Source organism: Eleutherodactylus coqui, chromosome 8 (genome assembly GCF_035609145.1).
Source record: "Eleutherodactylus coqui strain aEleCoq1 chromosome 8, aEleCoq1.hap1, whole genome shotgun sequence".
NCBI lineage: Eukaryota > Metazoa > Chordata > Amphibia > Anura > Eleutherodactylidae > Eleutherodactylus > Eleutherodactylus coqui.
In genome coordinates this window covers 186620554-186639849 of record NC_089844.1, presented here as the reverse complement: position 1 = coordinate 186639849, position 19296 = coordinate 186620554, and the positions used below count along the sequence as shown (strand labels likewise).

General features: G+C 49.1%; 1 protein-coding gene across 1 annotated transcript in view; it reads right to left on the bottom strand.

Annotated features, from left to right (window-relative positions):
- Positions 1–5520: 5520 nt before the first annotated feature.
- SLC40A1 (solute carrier family 40 member 1) overlaps positions 5521–19296 on the bottom strand; it is a 48967-nt gene continuing 35191 nt past the window's right edge. Inside the window, exon 8 of the mRNA XM_066577114.1 lies at positions 5521–10443. Within this exon, the coding sequence (XP_066433211.1) occupies positions 10127–10443 (317 nt within the window). The 3' untranslated portion in view covers positions 5521–10126. The remainder of the gene's footprint in view (positions 10444–19296) is intronic.

Sequence of the window (19296 nt, the reverse complement as noted above, 5' to 3'; positions counted from 1 at the left end):
GGGCAGTATTGGAGAGGTTACTATTACTAGTGGGGTACCACAGGGGCAGTATTGGAAGGGCTACTATTACTAGTGGAGTACCACAGGGGCAGTATTGGAAGGGCTACCATTACTAGTGGGGAACCACAGGGGGCAGTATTGGAGGGGTTACTATTACTAGTGGAGTACCACAGGGGCAGTATTGGAGGGTTTACTATTACTAGTGGAGTACCACAGTGGGCAGTATTGGAGGGGTTACTATTATTAGTGGGGAACCACAGGGGGCAGTATTGGAGGGGTTACTATTACTAGTGGGGTACCACAGGGGGCACTATTGGAGGAGTTACTATTACTAGTGGAGTACCACAGGGGCAGTATTGGAAGGGCTACCATTACTAGTGGGGAACTACAGGGGGCAGTATTGGAGGGGTTACCCTTACTAGTGGGGTACCACAGGGGGAAGTATTGAAGGGGTTACTATTACTAGTGGAGTACCACAGGGGCCATATTGGAGGGGCTACCATTACTAGTAGGGTACCACAGATGTTTTACCTGGATTAAATGTAAGTTCTCAGCATCACCCTTTACATAATAACAAGAAATTGAAGCTACAAAGTAATATTTTTCAACAATTTCCATTTATTAAAATCACGAGCGGACAATAGCTTATGATATTCTGTGTTACACGGCGCTGTCATAGAAATGATACAAGGAAAGATATCTGATATAACAATCTATATAAAACTGCTTGTACAATTAGTGCATTCCTCCCGTAGAAAGTGTGAACTGTAGGCAAAACATACAGGCTTCTTGAGTCCTGGTAGCTCCAAGTGGACCTGAGGATGTTCTGACTTGATGAAGTTTATTACTAATGTACATTTTACAAGAAGCTGAAAACTATTGATAAAACAACATCTTCAAAGACAGTGATTCTGTATCTGATATAAGAAAAAGGAAATCAAGACTGAAGACAGTCCGTCAGCTCAAATATACTGTTCATACTGCCGGCATCATGTTATAGAGTGGGAGGAGCCGAGCGGACCGATATATAGCTTTATGGGGGAAGATTCAGTAGAACTTGTATTATATTCATTTATATCTGTTCATTCTGAGCGGAACAGTCAAGTGGGCGGAGCTATCAGTGATTGACAACTACCCCTGTATGTCCAGCCATAAACAGACTGCTGTCAATCACTGATGGCTCCACCCACTGAACTGTTCAGCTCAGAATGAGCAGGGATATAACTGAATAAAACATGTTATACTGAATCTTTCCCCATAAATCTATATATCAGTCTGCTCGGCTCCTCCCGCTCTATAACATGCTGCCTGCAGTTTGGACCGTGTGTTCCAGCCAACAGGATCCCTTTAAAAGTGCACTTAATGTTAATACTTTTTTGCATGTTTCAGTGAATTCGGTGACCCGATGACGGGTATCTCCCTCGCGTTCCATTAGCCTGTAATTCCTGTACATGTCTAGAAAACTCCTCAGTCACCAAATGATGCGGCAAATTTACTATTGAGAATGCAAGTTTTTGGCACAAATTGTGACAAGAAACTAAATAACATATTTTTATGGCATTTATGATTAGAGATGAGCGAACACGTTCGGCCCCGCCCCTTTTTCGCCCGAACACCGAACTTTGCGAACACTTCAGTGTTCGGGCGAAAAAGTTCGGGGGCCGCCGTGGCAGCGTGGGGGGGTGCGGCGGGGAGTGGGGGGGAGAGGGAGAGAGAGAGGGCTCCCCCCTGTTCCCCGCTACTGCCGCCCGCGCCGCCGCGCATCTCCCCGCCCCCCGGCGGCACCCGGACCTTTACGCGCGAACACTGCAGTGTTCGGCAAAGCCGGTGTCCGGGTGCGGATGTGTCCGTAACGGACACGTTCGCTCATCTCTATTTATGATGTGTTTTCAGAAATTTTTTTACACATGGGGCATGGATTCATGGAAAGCGGTCATGGCCAAAATGTTGGTGCCATTTTTGGCATAATCTACACCAACTAATAGGTGGCATACGTTAGAGTGGACAGTCTAATGAGACACCAGATTTATCATCCAGCAGTCACTGTGATAAATCTGGCACATTTACAGACGGTCTAGTCTACGTTTGCACTGTTAGACAGTATTAGTAAATCTGCCCCACTGTGTCTACACTGAAACAGTAAATACTAAAGAGGAGGAGGAATATACAGGTGGACATGTGTGCTGTCAGAGGGGACAGGGGCATTTATAGTAGAAGACGGCCCACCGGCTCCAGCACAACGGTGAAATCGCATCGGGAGGAGCGCACCTACTAAACATGTATGGATAGAGAATGTGTCTGCTCACAGAATTGATGCAGACAAGGCTGTTAATTAGACCTGGGGTCAAACTGACTTGTACCCGCTGATGCTGACATGTGGCGGCCTGAATGTGGCCATTCTTGGAGAGTCTGGAAGTAGAATACAAGCTATTTTTGGACTACACTTAGGTAGACACAATAAAAGAGCCCGAGTTTACTGATGGCCGCACAGATACTACCGGGCATTTGTAAAGTGAAGGACTCAAATGATGGTATACCGTACTCTGACATTTTTGTATATGCATTCTGCTCCTATACAAGCAAAAAGTTCCCTGCTTATACATCATTGATAACTGTACTTATCTGAAAAGTTAGTGCCCCTTTTAAATTCAACTTCTGCTCATCTATTGCCCTTTTTTAGTCTCATTATTTCTGTAATATACTTGCATTATACATTTTGTTGCTTTACCGCTGTAAATCATGTTTGAAATGGGGGCCTCCCTTCATGCTTCTCTGCAATCCACTCTCTGTTGTTAGGTACAGAGCTTCCACAGGGATGTTTCCTTAGCCGCAGGATAAGGGCTATTTTCACAGGCAGCTCCCATGTACTCAGAGGCTGCAGGCTGACAGATCTGCAGACACTGTGATAACAATCTCCACAGTCTCTGCCTCTCCTGCTGTTACAGCATGTGGGTGTGTTTTTGTGTGTGTCCACTAAAGTGGGTTTACTAACCCTTTGGTCAAAATGTTTCTAAATGCCTGACTGTCCTGGGAAAGCAGAGGGACGGGCATTCAGATACTAGCTCCCTACTCATTGGACCATAGACAGTGCAATGCAGCATGGGAAGTAAGTGCAAGGAAGTACAGGACAGTGAACTACTGGCAAAATGCTTGCTACACACACACTCCTTTCCTGAAAGCAGATTGCAAACACCAGAAAAATGGGGAGGGAAGATTACCTGAAAATCAAACCTTACAGATATGAAACAGGGTGCAAATAGCAGCAAATGAGAGGAGGGTAAGGAGAATCTGGTGTACTTTAGAAAATATGTTGAAAACTCTGGTACACCTTAAAGTTGAAAAAGTTAAATTCTGTTTTTGGAAGAAGGGCCGAAGATCCTAATACACACATATATAAACATATCTTCCGAAAAATAGAAACTGAATGTCCGAATAGGAATTCTATGGAATACCCCTTCAATTTATTGCTGATTTTCCAATCACATCTGCTGGGAGTTTATTCCATGAATCTACTTCTCATTCAGTAAAATATATAGCCTAAGAAAGGAGGAAAGCACACACAAAGCAGTTTGCAGCAGGAGGAGGGAGAGATCACATAGACAGTGTAGAGAGGAAGCAGAGCACGCAAGGTATTTTGCAGCAGGAGGAGGGAGAGATCACAGACAGTGTAGAGAGGAAGCAGAGCACACAGGGCAGTTTGCAGCAGAAGGAGGGAGAGATCACAGACAGTGTAGAGAGGAAGCAGAGCACACAAGGCAGTTTGCAGCAGGAGGAGGGAGAGATCTTGTAGATAGTGTAGAGAGGAAGCAGAGCACACAAGGTAGTTTGCAGCAGGAGGAGGGAGAGAATACATAGACAGTGTAGAGAGGAAGCAGAGCACACAAGGCAGTTTGCAGCAGGAGGAGGGAGAGAATACATAGACAGTGTAGAGAGGAAGCAGAGCACGCAAGGTATTTTGCAGCAGGAGGAGGGAGAGATCACAGACAGTGTAGAGAGGAAGCAGAGCACACAAGGCAGTTTGCAGCAGGAGGAGGGAGAGATCATGTAGACAGTGTAGAGAGGAAGCAGAGCACACAAGGTAGTTTGCAGCAGGAGGAGGGAGAGAATACATAGACAGTGTAGAGAGGAAGCAGAGCACACAAGGCAGTTTGCAGCAAGAGGAGGGAGAGAATACATAGACAGTGTAGAGAGGAAGCAGAGCACACAAGGCAGTTTGCAGCAGGAGGAGGGAGAGATCAGATAGACAGTTTAGAGGAAGCAGAGCACACAAGGCAGTTTGCAGCAGGAGGAGGGAGAGAATACATAGACAGTGTAGAGAGGAAGCAGAGCACACAAGGCAGTTTGCAGCAGGAGGAGGGAGAGATCATGTAGACAGTCTAGAGCAGTGATGACAAACCTTTTACAGACCGAGTGCCCAAACTGCAACCTAAAACCCACTTATTTATCGCAAAGTGCCAACATGTCAGGGGGCGGGGCTTATCACGAGGTATAATTGTACCCCCGTCGTTCTATAAAGAACAGGGCCACTTCAAAATAGATGGGGTGCAGATTTTGACTGCTTTTTGGATGCGGAAATACTGCAGGATGTCCTCAGTGGAAATTTCTGTGGAAAATTCTGCAGCATTTCAGCATCCAAAAAGCAGTCAAAATCAGCACCCCGTCTATTATAAAACAGCCCTGCCCATGTCTGCCATATGTAAACATACCCCAGCGGTAATAGTGACCCAGCCCCAGCGATAATAGTGACCCCCACATCACAGCGGCCCCAGCGGTAAAAGTGACCCCCCCACAGCGATAATAGTGACCCCCACCACACAGCGGCCTCAGCGGTAATAGTGACCCCCACCACACAGCGGCCCCAGCAGTAATAGTGACCCCCCCCCCCCCACAGCGATAATAGTGACCCCCACCACACAGCGGCCCCAGCGGTAATAGTGACCCCCACCACTCAGCAGCTCCAGCGGTGATAGTGACCCCCACCCCCCAGCAGTAATAGTGACACCCCCCCAGCAGCCCCAGGGTTAATAGTGACCCCCACAGCGGCCCCAGCGGTTATAGTGACCCCCACCACACAGCGGCCCCAGCGGTAATAGTGACCCCCCACAGCAATAATAGTGACCCCCACCACACAGCAGCCCCAGCGGTAATAGTGACCACCACCCCCCAGCGATAATAGTGACCCCCACATCACAGCGGCCCCAGCGGTGATAGTGACCCCCACAGCGGCCCCAGTGGTGATAATGACCCCCACCCCACAGCGGCCCCAGCGGTAATAGTGTCCCCCACCCCACAGCAATAATAGTGCCCCCAGTGCATTAGGGGCACCCCCCAGCGGCCCCCAGTGCAGTAGTGACACCCCCCAGCGGCCCCCCAGTGCAGTAGTGACACCCCCCAGCGGCCCCCCATTGCAGTAGTGACATCCCCAGCGGCCCCCTCAGTGCAATAGTGACACCCCCAGCGGCCCCCAGTGCAATAGTGACGACCCCAGCGGCCCCCCAGTGCAATAGTGACACCCCCAGCGGCCCCCCAGTGCAGTAGTGACACCCCACAGTGGCCCCCCGGTGCAGTAGTCACACCCCACAGTGGCCCCCCGGTGCAGTAGTGCCACCCCACAGTGCCCCTCCCGAGACCCACATACTTACCTCCTCCCCCTTCTTCTGGAAGCTGATGCTCCTCTTCTGGTCAGCAATGGTCCAGGCATGCATATTAACTTTTTCTTGCCCACTTCTCCCTCAATAGGTTATTCCCAGCAACCTGATTGGTTGTTTGGGTTGGCTGATTCACCAAACAACCAATCAGGTTGCTGGGAATTGCTGATTGCTGCAGAAGTGGGGAAGAAAGTGTTAATATGCTCCATACGCTGCTGGACGCCTCCCCCCTCCCGGCGGAACCAAGTAGTAGGAGACGTCAGGGCAGGGGGAGGGGGATTCCTGCTGCACACTGAAATCAGTGTGTGCCGGGACCAGCGCGGCTAGCAGTGCCGTTTGTGAATGCTGGCAGGGGAGCCGTGGCCCCTGCTGGTATTCACAAGTGGTGAGCAGCCGATGGGGCGCGTGCCAGTAGGGACGGCTCTGCGTGCCGCCTCTGGCACGCGTGCCATAGGTTCGCCACCACTGGTCTAGAGGAAGCAGAGCACACAAGGCAGTTTGCAGCAAGAGGAGGGACAGATCACAGTGTAGAGAGGAAGCAGAGCACACAAAGCAAATGCTGCCCAGGACTGGGAATCCTAGACTCCTCAACATCGGTGTCTGTCATCACAAGAGGAAGGAGATCCTTCATAGGTTGTAGAAGGAGAAATTAGTATAGGAACGAAGCTGTGCATGAGACCTAGTGAAGGCAGCAGCATCCTAGACACAGAACTAACATCCAGTATGTACTAATGGGACAGAGACGCCCACATGAGCAAAATCTGAAACTAGGAGCAGGTTGTAAACTGCATATCAGGGAGTGAAGACTGCATTCTGAAGCTTGTGCCCTGCCTAGAAGCTGGTGTCTGAGGCTGTATACAATGCTGACTGCTCGGTGACTACTACACTGCAGGAGCTCATGCACTAAGGCCTGAGTTACTTGGCAATATGCGGTCACGCGGTTACAGACACAACCTCAATGGCTCCTTCTGGAAAATATTTTCCTGCACAGATCACATGAAATATATTTTTCTGCCGTCGCGTTAATCCCATCACTGTACAGGGATTTGCTGCATTTCGCCATGTAACCCTAGTTACATGCACCAGCAATGTGGGGCCATATTACAGCCAGGACAAATCTGCAGGCATGCTGACCAGCGTAACAATCCGGCCATCAGAGGGACAGCTGCGCATTCAAACAACACAACACTAAACTATGTAAATCCTTCTACAATATAGGATATAATAGGCTACTATGATAAGGCAATGAAAGAGTTAAATGCTACACACTCTAAATCATCATACACTATCTGTGGAAATGAAGACACAAACTATTTCACAAGCTCCATGTTAGAGGCATTATCAGGATTCACATGATCAAACAAATAATAAAACAAGACTCTTATGTCTACGGCATTTGTAAAGCACCTCAATCTTTGGTTTTCACATTCATTGATATAATAATGAAATCGTTACTTAAAGGGCTTGTCCCGCTTCTAACCGTTCTGCAGCAAGAAGTAGACAGCTCCATACATTGCGCACTGGCCAGGATTAGTACTGCAGGCTAAGTCTAATTCACTTCAACAGGTGCAATACCAACCCGAGCCACTATGCATTATACAGAGCTGTCTGCCTCCTGCAGCAGAACGGCTAGAAGTGGGACAACCCCTTTAGTGGCAATGGTTCACACCATGTTAGGACATTCCATTTGGTGGCGGTGTTACAAAAAGTGCAGCCCAAGAGAAGCCACAGATACATGCAACAATATATTGAGGTCTGTCATCATAAAAAAGAGCATAGTATTGTTTTGTTTTTTTTTTTTGCATAGAGTTGAATCAATTAACCCTTTCCAATCCAATTTGTATCCTGGTTTTCCTAGGGGGCTTACTCTTTTTCTGCTGTTATACAACGGCGCTCTATGCTGGCTAACACCAGTACTGCATGAGGTGACACATTGGATAGGCTCCGACAGCAGAGAGGTGGGCAATATACAGTAAGAGAACCCAGACGGGCGTCTTCCAACATCGGAGCTGTACAGCCTTAAATCATAATGTCTTTAGACATCAGACAGTGGATTGGAAAGGGTTAAGCTTTTCAATACTGGTAAATCAAAGGTGTACCAATGAACTCAGGCCAAATGTCTGCCGAAAGTGCACTTCTTCCATCATATGTCTGGCTATACTCTATAGGCATGTTAAAAGCAGATGTTGGAAGCATTTCCTGATGTACGCTGATCAGCCATTGCATTAAAACCACTGACCGGTGAAGTGAATAGCATTGTTTGTGTGATGACAATGGTGCCAGTCTAGGGTTATCATATAATAAGCAGCAAGTTTTTGAAATTAGTGTGTTGGAAGCAAGAAAAGTGGGCAAATCCTGTGATGGCTAGACAACTGGGTCAGACCATCTCCAGGATGGCCAGTCTTGTGGGGTACTGGGAAGGGCAACCAGAAAACTGGCAACATGGGTGCCCAAGGATCACTGATGAGCAAGGGGGGGAGGGCAAAGGCTAGCCTGTCTGGTCCGATCCCACAAGAGCTACTGTAGTACACAATGACGAAAAAGCTGATGATAACCATGATAGAAAAGATGTCAGAACATACAGGGCATACAACCTGCAGGATGGGGGTCGGATAGCCTCAGGATGTGCATACTGACCCCTGTCCACCACCAAGAGCAACTACAATGGACATATGAGCATCTGAACCATAAAGCAATTGAAAAAGTCCTAGTCTGGTGAACTTGGGTAGGTGCCTACCTGTTGAAGAGCTGGCACCAAGATGCGCTATTGGAAGAGGGCATGAAGACAATGTGATGCTCTGAGCAATGGGAAACATTGTGCTCTGGCGTTTCTGTATATTTTGACATGTATAACCTTCATAAAAATTGTTCCAGACCAAGTACAGGCAGCGATATTCCCTAATAGTTGTGGAAACTGTCAGCAAGATAATGTGCCCTGCCATGCCTCAAGAATTGTTTGCTTGGAGAAATATGACAAATGGCTCAAGATGCTGATTTGGCATCCAAATTCTCCAGAATTCAATCCAATGAAGCATCTGTGGGATCTGCTGGAAAAATTAGTCCGATCCATGGAGGCCCCTCCTCGCAACTGGCAGGACTTAAAAGGGGTTGTGCCAAGAGCACAACCCCTGTTCATATGTCCTATTAGGGCATAAGAACATCATACAGTGGGGTTCCATCTCTGGACCCTCCCCAGTATGACCTAGAGCAGACAGCAGCTGTCACGGCTCGACAACTGCCACAGTATCAGGTTATGACAGCCGCCAGGCGTAAATGGACTTGCAGCACAATGCCAGTCCAAGCCACGTTATGGCACTTTTTGGGTTGTATGTTTGTTATTCCTCAGGGTTTTCCCGCTGTTGCTAAAAGGTCATTGAGAGCCATATGTTGAGATTCCCTTAGGTGGTTGTGTTTTCCCTTGCAGGCCAATCTACTAGAGAGGGTTTGTATATTCCAGCCCCTACTCTTAGAAGTTGCTGATTATTCATCTCTTGTTGGTGAAGTTGGTCTAGTCTATATTTCCCTTGGTGCTGCCATCCTGATCAAGTTAAGTAGTTGGTATTTATTTATATCTTGGGGTTGCTCCTGCCATTGCCCCTGCTGCCTATAGTTGTTACCACCTGTTTATTAATATTCCCTGTCTCCACCTAGGCTCAGTGCAGTTGACCCAGATTATAGACGTGGGGCCGTCCTTGTCGGGGTGATGGCCCCACTTTAGGCAGGGTTTTTTCCCCTTCTGGCTATTTTTCCCATTCTTCCACCTTTGGTTGTACTTGGTAGTGGCTTTTGTGTTACGCGTGGGACTTCCTGATCTTTATTTGTAGGGTGTTAACACTGCCTTGTGCCCGTGCTTGGCATGGTGCATTAACCCTCAGCACGGATGTAACAGCTGCTCAGTAAGAGTGGCTCCCGCTTTGGTGGACCTTCTGTTGACCCGGTATGGATAGCTAGTCATATGAATTGCAGCTGAAGGGGAATTGTATGGTTGGTGGTGACTTCCACCAGCCACATCAGCTGAGTGCCAGGAGTCCAAGAGTGGGATCTGTAACAATTAGCTATTTGGCTCTCGACCCCGCATTCTGGAAGTGGTTGTACAAGTTGACAACATCCCTTTAAAGGATTTGCTGCACATATCTTGATGCCAGATACTACGAGGCACCTTCCACGGTCTTGCAGAGTCAATGATTTAATAGGTCAGTTGGGGACCTACACAATTTTACGTTTTAATGTTATGGCTGATGGGTATAAACTCCAGGCATGGTGATTCATTGTGAAGCTAGCCTTACAAGCCTTTGACAATGTAAAAGGCCTAATCAGAACATAGTTGTATGACTGAAGCTCTGACCTTTGGTGGTTATATCAAATTCCCATTTATAACTAAAGTACATTTATAAAACAGATACCATATAATAAATCTAGAGAACACTCACGGACAATACAACATAAGCTAATAAATGGCTACTGAACTTAATGCCCTTTTAAACAGCAGACTCTCCACCCTGCTGATCACTTGCCACCGTTTTTGGATCAGGAGAAGAATAAGAAAACAGCTGCGTTCCAAGATTTTTGTAAGCAAATCGAAAATACATTATGTGGCCCATGGCAACAAATGACACAGAAATGAGAACAAGCAAGCCAAACGCTTCAGGGTTGGGCCCCAGGATCACCATGATGAAGTGCAGGAGATCGAGAAGGTAATTCATGGAGTTCTGGACACCATTTATAATGCCTCGCTCAGACTCGATGACATTTTCTTGCAAGAGTTGAGTCACCGTCAGATCAAAGGACCAAAGACCTACAAAAAAACACAAATATTTTGTGTATTCAAAATGAAATTCAGTCAGGCCGCTCAACACGTTACATCTCATTTCAAGTAATAGATCTTGTGAGATTTTAGCATGGTTTTAAAATTCCAAATGCACTATGCTGACAGAAGTATTGGGACGCCCATATGAGGTGAGGAAATTCCATTTTATTCACATTTCTCAATCCGGTGTTGGGACGCCTTCGGCCTCAGTGACTGCAGTGACCTTCGCGGCTGCTTCCCACCAAATACCCATAGATGTGTGGAGGAGAGCTTCAGATAGTGATGCAGGAGATATTTAGTGTGTTGGGCGTGCACAGAAACAGCGATCTAGTTTGTCCCAAAGATGCTCGATGGGACTGAGATCCAGACTTTGGGTTGGCCAATGAAGTTTGTAGACATTCTGCTCCTCAAACCAAGCCTCAACACTGCATGCTGTATGACATGGGGCTCAGTCATGTTGGTAGACACAGAGCTGTACCAAAGTATTACCGCAGGGAAGGTGATGCCACATTGTCAAGAATGTCTCTCTACCCATTGGCGGTGAGGATGGACTTCACTATAACCTATGGTCCCAGACCTTCCCAGTAGAAACACCCCTATACCATAACTAAACCTCCTCCAAACTTCACTGCTGTGACTATGCAGTGGCGTAGAAACCGCTCTCTAGGCGACCGCCACACCCAAGTGGGACCATTCAATCAGAAGATGGTGTCTGGATTAATCTTTCCACAACACTTGTTTTCACTTATTTAGGGTGGCTTCATACGAGCGTTTGCATACGTGCGCACAAAAACACGCTTCTATTAGAACTAATGCATTCCCCATGGTGTGTTCACATGTCCGTGTTTTACAGGTGCGTGCCTGTAAAGATAGGATATGCGTGCACCAAAGGGAATGCACGCATTGTCTTCAACGGAGCAGTGGCTGCTGCCGGTGGCTCCAGAGAAGACAACGGTTTGCTGGCACCCCTGAATTGTTTTTCAGGGAAGAGCTTTACATATAAGCCCTTCCCTGAAAAACAAGAATTTTAATGTAAATTTAAAAAAAACTTACCTGTCCATGAATTCACGAATGGGTGAGTGCTGCCTCTGATTGGCTGAGCGCAGGGACCAATCAGAGGCAGTTCTCAGCTGTCATATAATAGCTGAGAGCTGCCTCTGATTGGTCACAGTGCTCAGCCAATCAGAGGCAGCCCATTCAACAGGCAGGGATTTTAAATCCCTGCTGGCTGAATACTCCTCAGAGCAGTGCAGGAGAAGAGTCAGCTGGACGCGGCTGAGCCCCGGCAGCTGCAGAAAGGTTGTTTTTTTTTTAAATTACCATTTTTCCTTGTTTTTCAGGGAAACGCTTATATGTAAAGCTCTTCCCTGTAAAAAAAACAATTCAGGGGTGCTGGCAGACCATTGCCTTTAATGGAGCCGCCAGCAGCAGCCGCAGCTCTATTGAAGGCAATGCACGGACCTTCATACACGTGTGTTTTTGCGTGTACATAGGTGCGCACCTATGTACACACAAAAACACGCTCGTGTGAAGCCACCCTTACAGCCCTAGAACGACGCTCCAAGCCCCATCGCAGATGCATCTGTGCAGTCACTGCTGTGATGTTGTGTGCAGCCGCTCGTTCATGGTAACCCTTCGCATGCAGTTTCCTACTGATGGTTTTGGTGCTAATCGATGTTCCAACGGCCGGTGAGACCTCCTGAGCGAGGACAAACGATGTGTATGATGTCTTCACAGTGTATGAGGTCCCCATGAACGTGGCGGTACCGCACACACCGGATAGTCTCCATCTCCCAATAACATGGCCAACAGGGGACTCTGGAAGGTCCAGAAGCTGCGATGTACCGTACTGATTGGTTGGGGACATCCTCCCACCAGACCCCATTGTCAGCTCTACACCTGGTGACATCCCACTGCCAGACCCTGTTGTCAGCTCTACACCTGGTGACATCCCCCCACCAGACCCCATTGTCAGCTTTACACAGTCACATCCCTCACTAGGCCTCGTTGTCAGCTCTACACCTGGTGACATCCCCCCACCACCAGACCCCGTTGTCAGCTCTACACCTGGTGACATCCCCCACCAGACCCCGTTGTCAGCTCTGCATTTGGTGACATCCCCCCACCAGACCCTGTTGTCAGCTCTACACCTGGTGACATCCACCCACCAGACCCTGTTGTCAGCTCTACACCTGGTGGCATCCCCCAACCAGACCCTGTTGTCAGCTCTACACCTGGTAACATCCCCCCACCAGACCCCGTTGTCAGCTCTACACCAGGTGACGTCCCCCCACCAGACCCCGTTGTCAGCTCTACACTTGGTGACATCCCCCACCAGACCCCGTTGTCAGCTCTGAACCTGGTGACATCCCCCCACCAGACCACATTGTCAGCTCTACACCTGGTGACATCCCACCACCAGACAGACCCTGCTGTCAACTCTACACCTGGTGACATCCACCCACCAGATTCGCTGTCAGCTCTACACCTGGTGACATCCCCCCACCAGACCCCGTTGTCAGCTCTACACCTGGTGACATCCCTCCCACCAGACCCCGTTGTCAGCTCTACACCTGGTGACATCCCCCACCAGACCCCGTTGTCAGCTCTACACCAGTTGGCATCTGATGGTTTCTGTACTTGGGTCTACCGGTGCGATCCTCTCCTTTTTACTTAATGCTACACATAACCTGACCGCACAGGACTGCTGGAGGGCCAATACCTGTGTCAACATAGTGTACAATTGCTCCGAGAATAATTTATCAATCTGTCTCAATAGATTTAAGGCGTATTCCTGTCGCCGCGAGATTTCTGCCGGGAAAAGCGCTGCTTCAAAACCTGCCGCACTTAGCTGCAGGTTTTGAAGCGGCCTGGCCGCTCACTCTTCCGCTACAGCCAGTGCTCGCAGCCGGCGCTCACAGCCGCAGCGGAAGAAGAGAAAATATGAACATGCTGCAGCCGCTGAATCCACACCGCAGCGCCGGCTTCTTCCGGCTTTGCCGCGGCGGATTCACCATCCCGTGTGGACGAGATTTCTGAGAAATCTCTTCTACGTGGATGGCTAATACCGGAATTAGCGGCCGCAGGCAGATTTGCCACGGCGAAAATCCAGACGGAATTTCGGCGTGGCAAATCTGCCCCCTGTGAACCCAGCCTTAAGGTTTTGTGGCACAAATTCAAAAAAAGAAGCTATTTGGCTACAGTGTTTCTATTGAACTATCGGGCAGATTAATGAATAACATGTACCCTATAAATCATTCCTATCTCGGACTGCCACCCGCCCGGTAATTACCTGCAGAGGTCGGCCAGGATTTACTTTTTATGTGCAATGTTAATTGTTGGTAAAAAGTTATGGCGCTCTCTGCCCTGGTGGCAGTGCTGCCCTCTTCTTGCCGCCCGCTTCCTGACTCCTCACAAGTCTCTGACAGCAGGAGGATCCACTCACGGTCAGTATGACACAGGACTGCTGTATTCACAACTGACTCCTCTCCTTCTCCTGCGCAGTGTACATGGGGGAGTAGTCAGATTACGCCATAAATCCGCTGCGTTTAGCGGTTCTATGTCAATATATTTAAGTGGGGTCACAGAGGAGGACACTATATTTGAAAGGGTGTACCAGAATAGACTTATCACTCACTTATAGAATGGGTGATGAAAGTCTGCGTGGTGGGGGTCTCACTGCTGAGACCTCCACCAATCTTCAGAACAAGGAACTCATGCCCCCCTCTTCTCATCACATGCATGGCCACCACTCTATTCATTTTAATAGTGCCGATGGAAATAGCTGAGAACAAGTCCTTGGCTACTTCCTGCAGTCAAACTGAAATTGAATGCTGCGGCATCGCACATGCACGGCTGCCGCTCCATTTAATCCCCTCCTCCCTCCCATGGTGAAGAGAAGAGGGGCACATGGGACCCCTCTTCTTGGGATTGATGGAGGTCTCAGCAGTGAGCACCTAAATGATCTAAAGTCTATTACCTATACTAAAGGTAGGTGATAAAAGTCTATTCTGGAACAACCGCTTTAAGTGGGACCACAGAAGGGGGCATTGTTACTTAACAGCGGCAACAGAGCGGCCACTATCACTTTGTTGGGCCACAGAGGGGGCACTAGTCCTATGGGTGGTGTTACTGAGAGGTTTAGTTGGGGATAGGAGCAGGACAGGGAAAGTCTGACTGGAAGAAGTCTTCTGGGCCAAGACAGAGAAGAAAAATGAAAATTGGTGACTCTAGAAAAGACGACACCTGCGAACACTGGAGGTAACAGCACTGTAATCACTATCACTTTGTAGAGCTAGTATCTGACTATGAAATGGTAACTTCATTATTTAGGGGTATACTAAGCTGAGCAGCTGTATATGATCCCGACGTGTTATAAAAGGTTGTTAATTTGGTAAATCTCTGGATTTTGCAATTTTCAAAACTGCTGTATTAAAAAAAAAAAAAAATATATATATATATATATATATATATATATATATATATATATATACTATATTGTATAGACGGATAGACGGGACTGCTTAAAGGGGTTTGTCCGGTTGCTGCTTTTTAAAATATAGGCTTAAATAACAGAAGCAGAGATTACAGACCTGTCCTCGGCCCTGGTGATCCAGCGCTGCAGCCCTGCTGTCCTCCTGGTCTTTGTTGTGGAATGGATGCCACCTGACTTACTGCAGCCAATCAGAGGCCGCAGCGGTCAGGTGTCGCACCACGGGCGCATATATTTTTATTCAATAACACTTCTGCTCGATTCAACCCATATAATCAATCACTGTGAATCAGCCAATCCAAAGAACCAATCACTGTAAATCAGCCAACCCAAACAACCAATCACTGTGAATCAGCCAACCCAAACAACCAATCACTGTGAATCAGCCAACCCAAACAACCAATCACTGTCAATCAGCCAACCCAAACAATCAGGTTGTGAATCGAGCAGAAGTGTTGTGGAATATAAATATATGCCTCCTGGGCTCCGATGTTGGGTGCCATGATGCCAGGAGAATGGCACCTGACCGTTGCGGCCTCTGACTGGCAGCAGTAAGTCAGGTGGTATCTGTTCCACAACAAAGACCAGCAGGACAGCAGGGCTGCAGCGCTGGTACACCAGGGCGGAGGACGGGGCAGTAATCCCGGCTTTTGTAGTTTTAACGCATTTGAGTCTATACTTAAAAAATAGCCCAGAAACCTGACAAGGCCTTATAATAAAAGCCGGAGAGGGCGTGGGTATATACCAATGCCGGCTGGGGAATAACTGCCACTGTTCAGCTCAGCGGATGTGCACTGATTGATGCCGGACCGTCCTGCTTTGGTCACTACATACACGGCGCTTGCTGGCTTTTTTAATCTGTAGAGTTGATTTCCTCATAAATCAGATTTTGACCTACATGGATTGTTTTTGTTTTGAATGGATTACCCATTAATGCAGATGTACTATTTATCTACAGTTACAATCAAAAATGATTCCCCCCCTTCCCCATTACAAATTAGAGTTATTTGCAAACTTACAAACTTTCAGGGGTTTGCAAAAAAAAAGAACAATTCAAGAAGTTCAAAACAACTAATAAAAGTAGTTCCTCAAAATTCACCACAAAATGTCACTTTTATTGACTACCGCATTCTTAGAATTATCCCTCCCCCGTTCATGAGGAGGGTCTGTAGTGCTCAGTGGAGCCCCATTTGGCTATTATGACCAGCTGCAGACGTGATGCACAGCCAGACAGCAGCTTCTGGCAGCGGTCCGAGGAGTCTTACCCCGCTCCTCATGGACAACGGCCTCCAGTCACTAATATCCTCTGGTCTGTCTGCTGTAGACGTGATGTACAGACAAACAGCAGCTTCTCGCAGGGGTCCGAGGAGTCTTACCCCGCTCCTCATGGACAACAGCCTCCAGTCACTAATATCCTCTGGTCTGTCTGCTGCAGATGTGATGTACAGACAGACAGCAGCTTCTGGCAGCGGTCCTGGGGAGTCTTACCCCGCTCCTCATGGACAACGGCCTCCAGTCACTAATATCCTCTGGTCTGTCTGCTGCAGACAGGATGTACAGACAGAAAGGAGCTTCTGGCAGCGGTCCTGAGGAGTCTTAGCCCGCTCCCCATGGACAACGACCTCCAGTCACTAATATTCTCTGGTCTGTCTGCTGCAGATGTGATGTACAGACAGACAGCAGCTTCTGGCAGCGGTCCTGGAGAGTCTTACCCCGCTCCTCATGGACAACGTCCTCCAGTCACTAATATCCTCTGGTCTGTCTGCTGCAGATGGGATGTACAGACAGACAGCAGCTTCTGGCAGCGGTCCGAGGAGTCTTATCCCGCTAATCATGGACAACGGCCTCCAGTCACTAATATCCTCTGGTCTGTCTGCTGCAGACGGGATGTACAGACAGACAGCAGCTTCTGGCAGCGGTCCAGGGGAGTCATACCCCACTTCTCATGGACAACGGCCTCCAGTCACTAATATTCTTGGGTCTGTCTGCTGCAGACGGGATGTACAGACAGACAGCAGCTTCTGACCGCCGCCCGAGGAGTCTTACCCCGCTCCTCATGGACAACGGCCTCCAGTCACTAATATCCTCTGGTCTGTCTGCTGCAGACATGATGTACAGACAGACAACAGCTTCTGGCAGCGGTTCTGAGGAGTTTTACCCCGCTCCTCATGGACAATGGCCTCCAGTCACTAATAGTCTCTGGTCTGTCTGCTGCAGATGTGATGTACAGACAGACAGCAGCTTCTGGCAGCGGTCCTGGGGAGTCTTACCCCGCTCCTCATGGACAACGGCCTCCAGTCACTAATATCCTCTGGTCTGTCTGCTGCAGACGGGATGTACAGACAGCAGCTTCTGGCAGCGGTCCGAGGAGTCTTACCCCGCTCCTCATGGACAACGGCCTCCAGTCACTAATATTCTCTGGTCTGTCTGCTGCAGATGGGATGTACAGACAGACAGCAGCTTCTGGCAGCGGTTCTGAGGAGTCTTACCCAGCTCCTCATGGACAACGGCCTCCAGTCACTAATATCCTCTGGTCTGTCTGCTGCAGACGGGATGTACAGACAGACAGCAGCTTCTGGCAGCGGTCCAGGGGAGTCATACCCCACTTCTCATGGACAACGGCCTCCAGTCACTAATATTCTTGGGTCTGTCTGCTGCAGACGGGATGTACAGACAGACAGCAGCTTCTGACCGCCGCCCGAGGAGTCTTACCCCGCTCCTCATGGACAACGGCCTCCAGTCACTAATATCCTCTGGTCTGTCTGCTGCAGACATGATGTACAGACAGACAACAGCTTCTGGCAGCGGTCCTGAGGAGTCTTACCCCGCACCCCATTGACAACGGCCTCCAGTCACTAATATTCTCTGGTCTGTCTGCTGCAGATGTGATGTACAGACAGACAGCAGCTTCTGGCAGCGGTCCGAGGAGTCTTACCCCACTGCTCATGGAAAACGGCCTCCAGTCACTAATATTCTGGGGTCTGTCTGCTGAAGACAGGATGTACAGACAGACAGCAGCTTCTGGCAGCGGTCCGAGGAGTCTTACGCCGCTCCTCATGGACAACGGCCTCCAGTCACTAATAGTCTCTGGTCTGTCTGCTGCAGACGGGATGTACAGACAGACAGCAGCTTCTGGCAGCGGTCCGAGGAGTCTTACCCCGCTCCTCATGGACAACGGCCTCCAGTCACTAATATTCTCTGGTCTGTCTGCTGCAGACGTGATGTACAGCCAGACAGCAGCTTCTGGCAGCGGTCCTGGGGAGTCTTACCCCGCTCCTCATGGACAACGGCCTCCAGTCACTAATATCCTCTGGTCTGTCTGCTGCAGACAGGATGTGCAGACAGACAGCGGCTTCTGGCAGCGGTTCTGAGGAGTTTTACCCCGCTCCTCATGGACAATGGCCTCCAGTCACTAATAGTCTCTGGTCTGTCTGCTGCAGATGTGATGTACAGACAGACAGCAGCTTCTGGCAGCGGTCCTGGGGAGTCTTACCCCGCTCCTCATGGACAACGGCCTCCAGTCACTAATATCCTCTGGTCTGTCTGCTGCAGATGGGATGTACAGACAGACAGCAGCTTCTGGCAGCGGTTCTGAGGAGTCTTACCCCGCTCCTCATGGACAACGGCCTCCAGTCACTAATATCCTCTAGTCTGTCTGCTGCAGACGGGATGTACAGACAGACAGCAGCTTCTGTCAGCGGTCCTGAGGAGTCTTACCCCGCACCCCATTGACAACGGCCTCCAGTCACTAATATTCTCTGGTCTGTCTGCTGCAGATGTGATGTACAGACAGACAGCAGCTTCTGGCAGCGGTCCGAGGAGTCTTACCCCACTGCTCATGGAAAACGGCCTCCAGTCACTAATATTCTGGGGTCTGTCTGCTGCAGACAGGATGTACAGACAGACAACAGCTTCTGGCAGCGGTTCTGAGGAGTCTTACCCCGCTCCTCATGGACAACGGCCTCCAGTCACTAATATTCTGGGGTCTGTCTGCTGAAGACAGGATGTACAGACAGACAGCAGCTTCTGGCAGCGGTCCGAGGAGTCTTACGCCGCTCCTCATGGACAACGGCCTCCAGTCACTAATAGTCTCTGGTCTGTCTGCTGCAGACGGGATGTACAGACAGACAGCAGGTTCTGGCAGCGGTCCGAGGAGTCTTACCCTGCTCCTCATGGACAACGGCCTCCAGTCACTAATATCCTCTGGTCTGTCTGCTGCAGACAGGATGTACAGACAGCAGCTTCTGGCAGCGGTCCTGGAAAGTCTTACTCTGCTCCTCATGGACAACGGCCTCCAGTCACTAACATCCTCTGGTCTGTCTGCTGCAGACGGGATGTACAGACAGCAG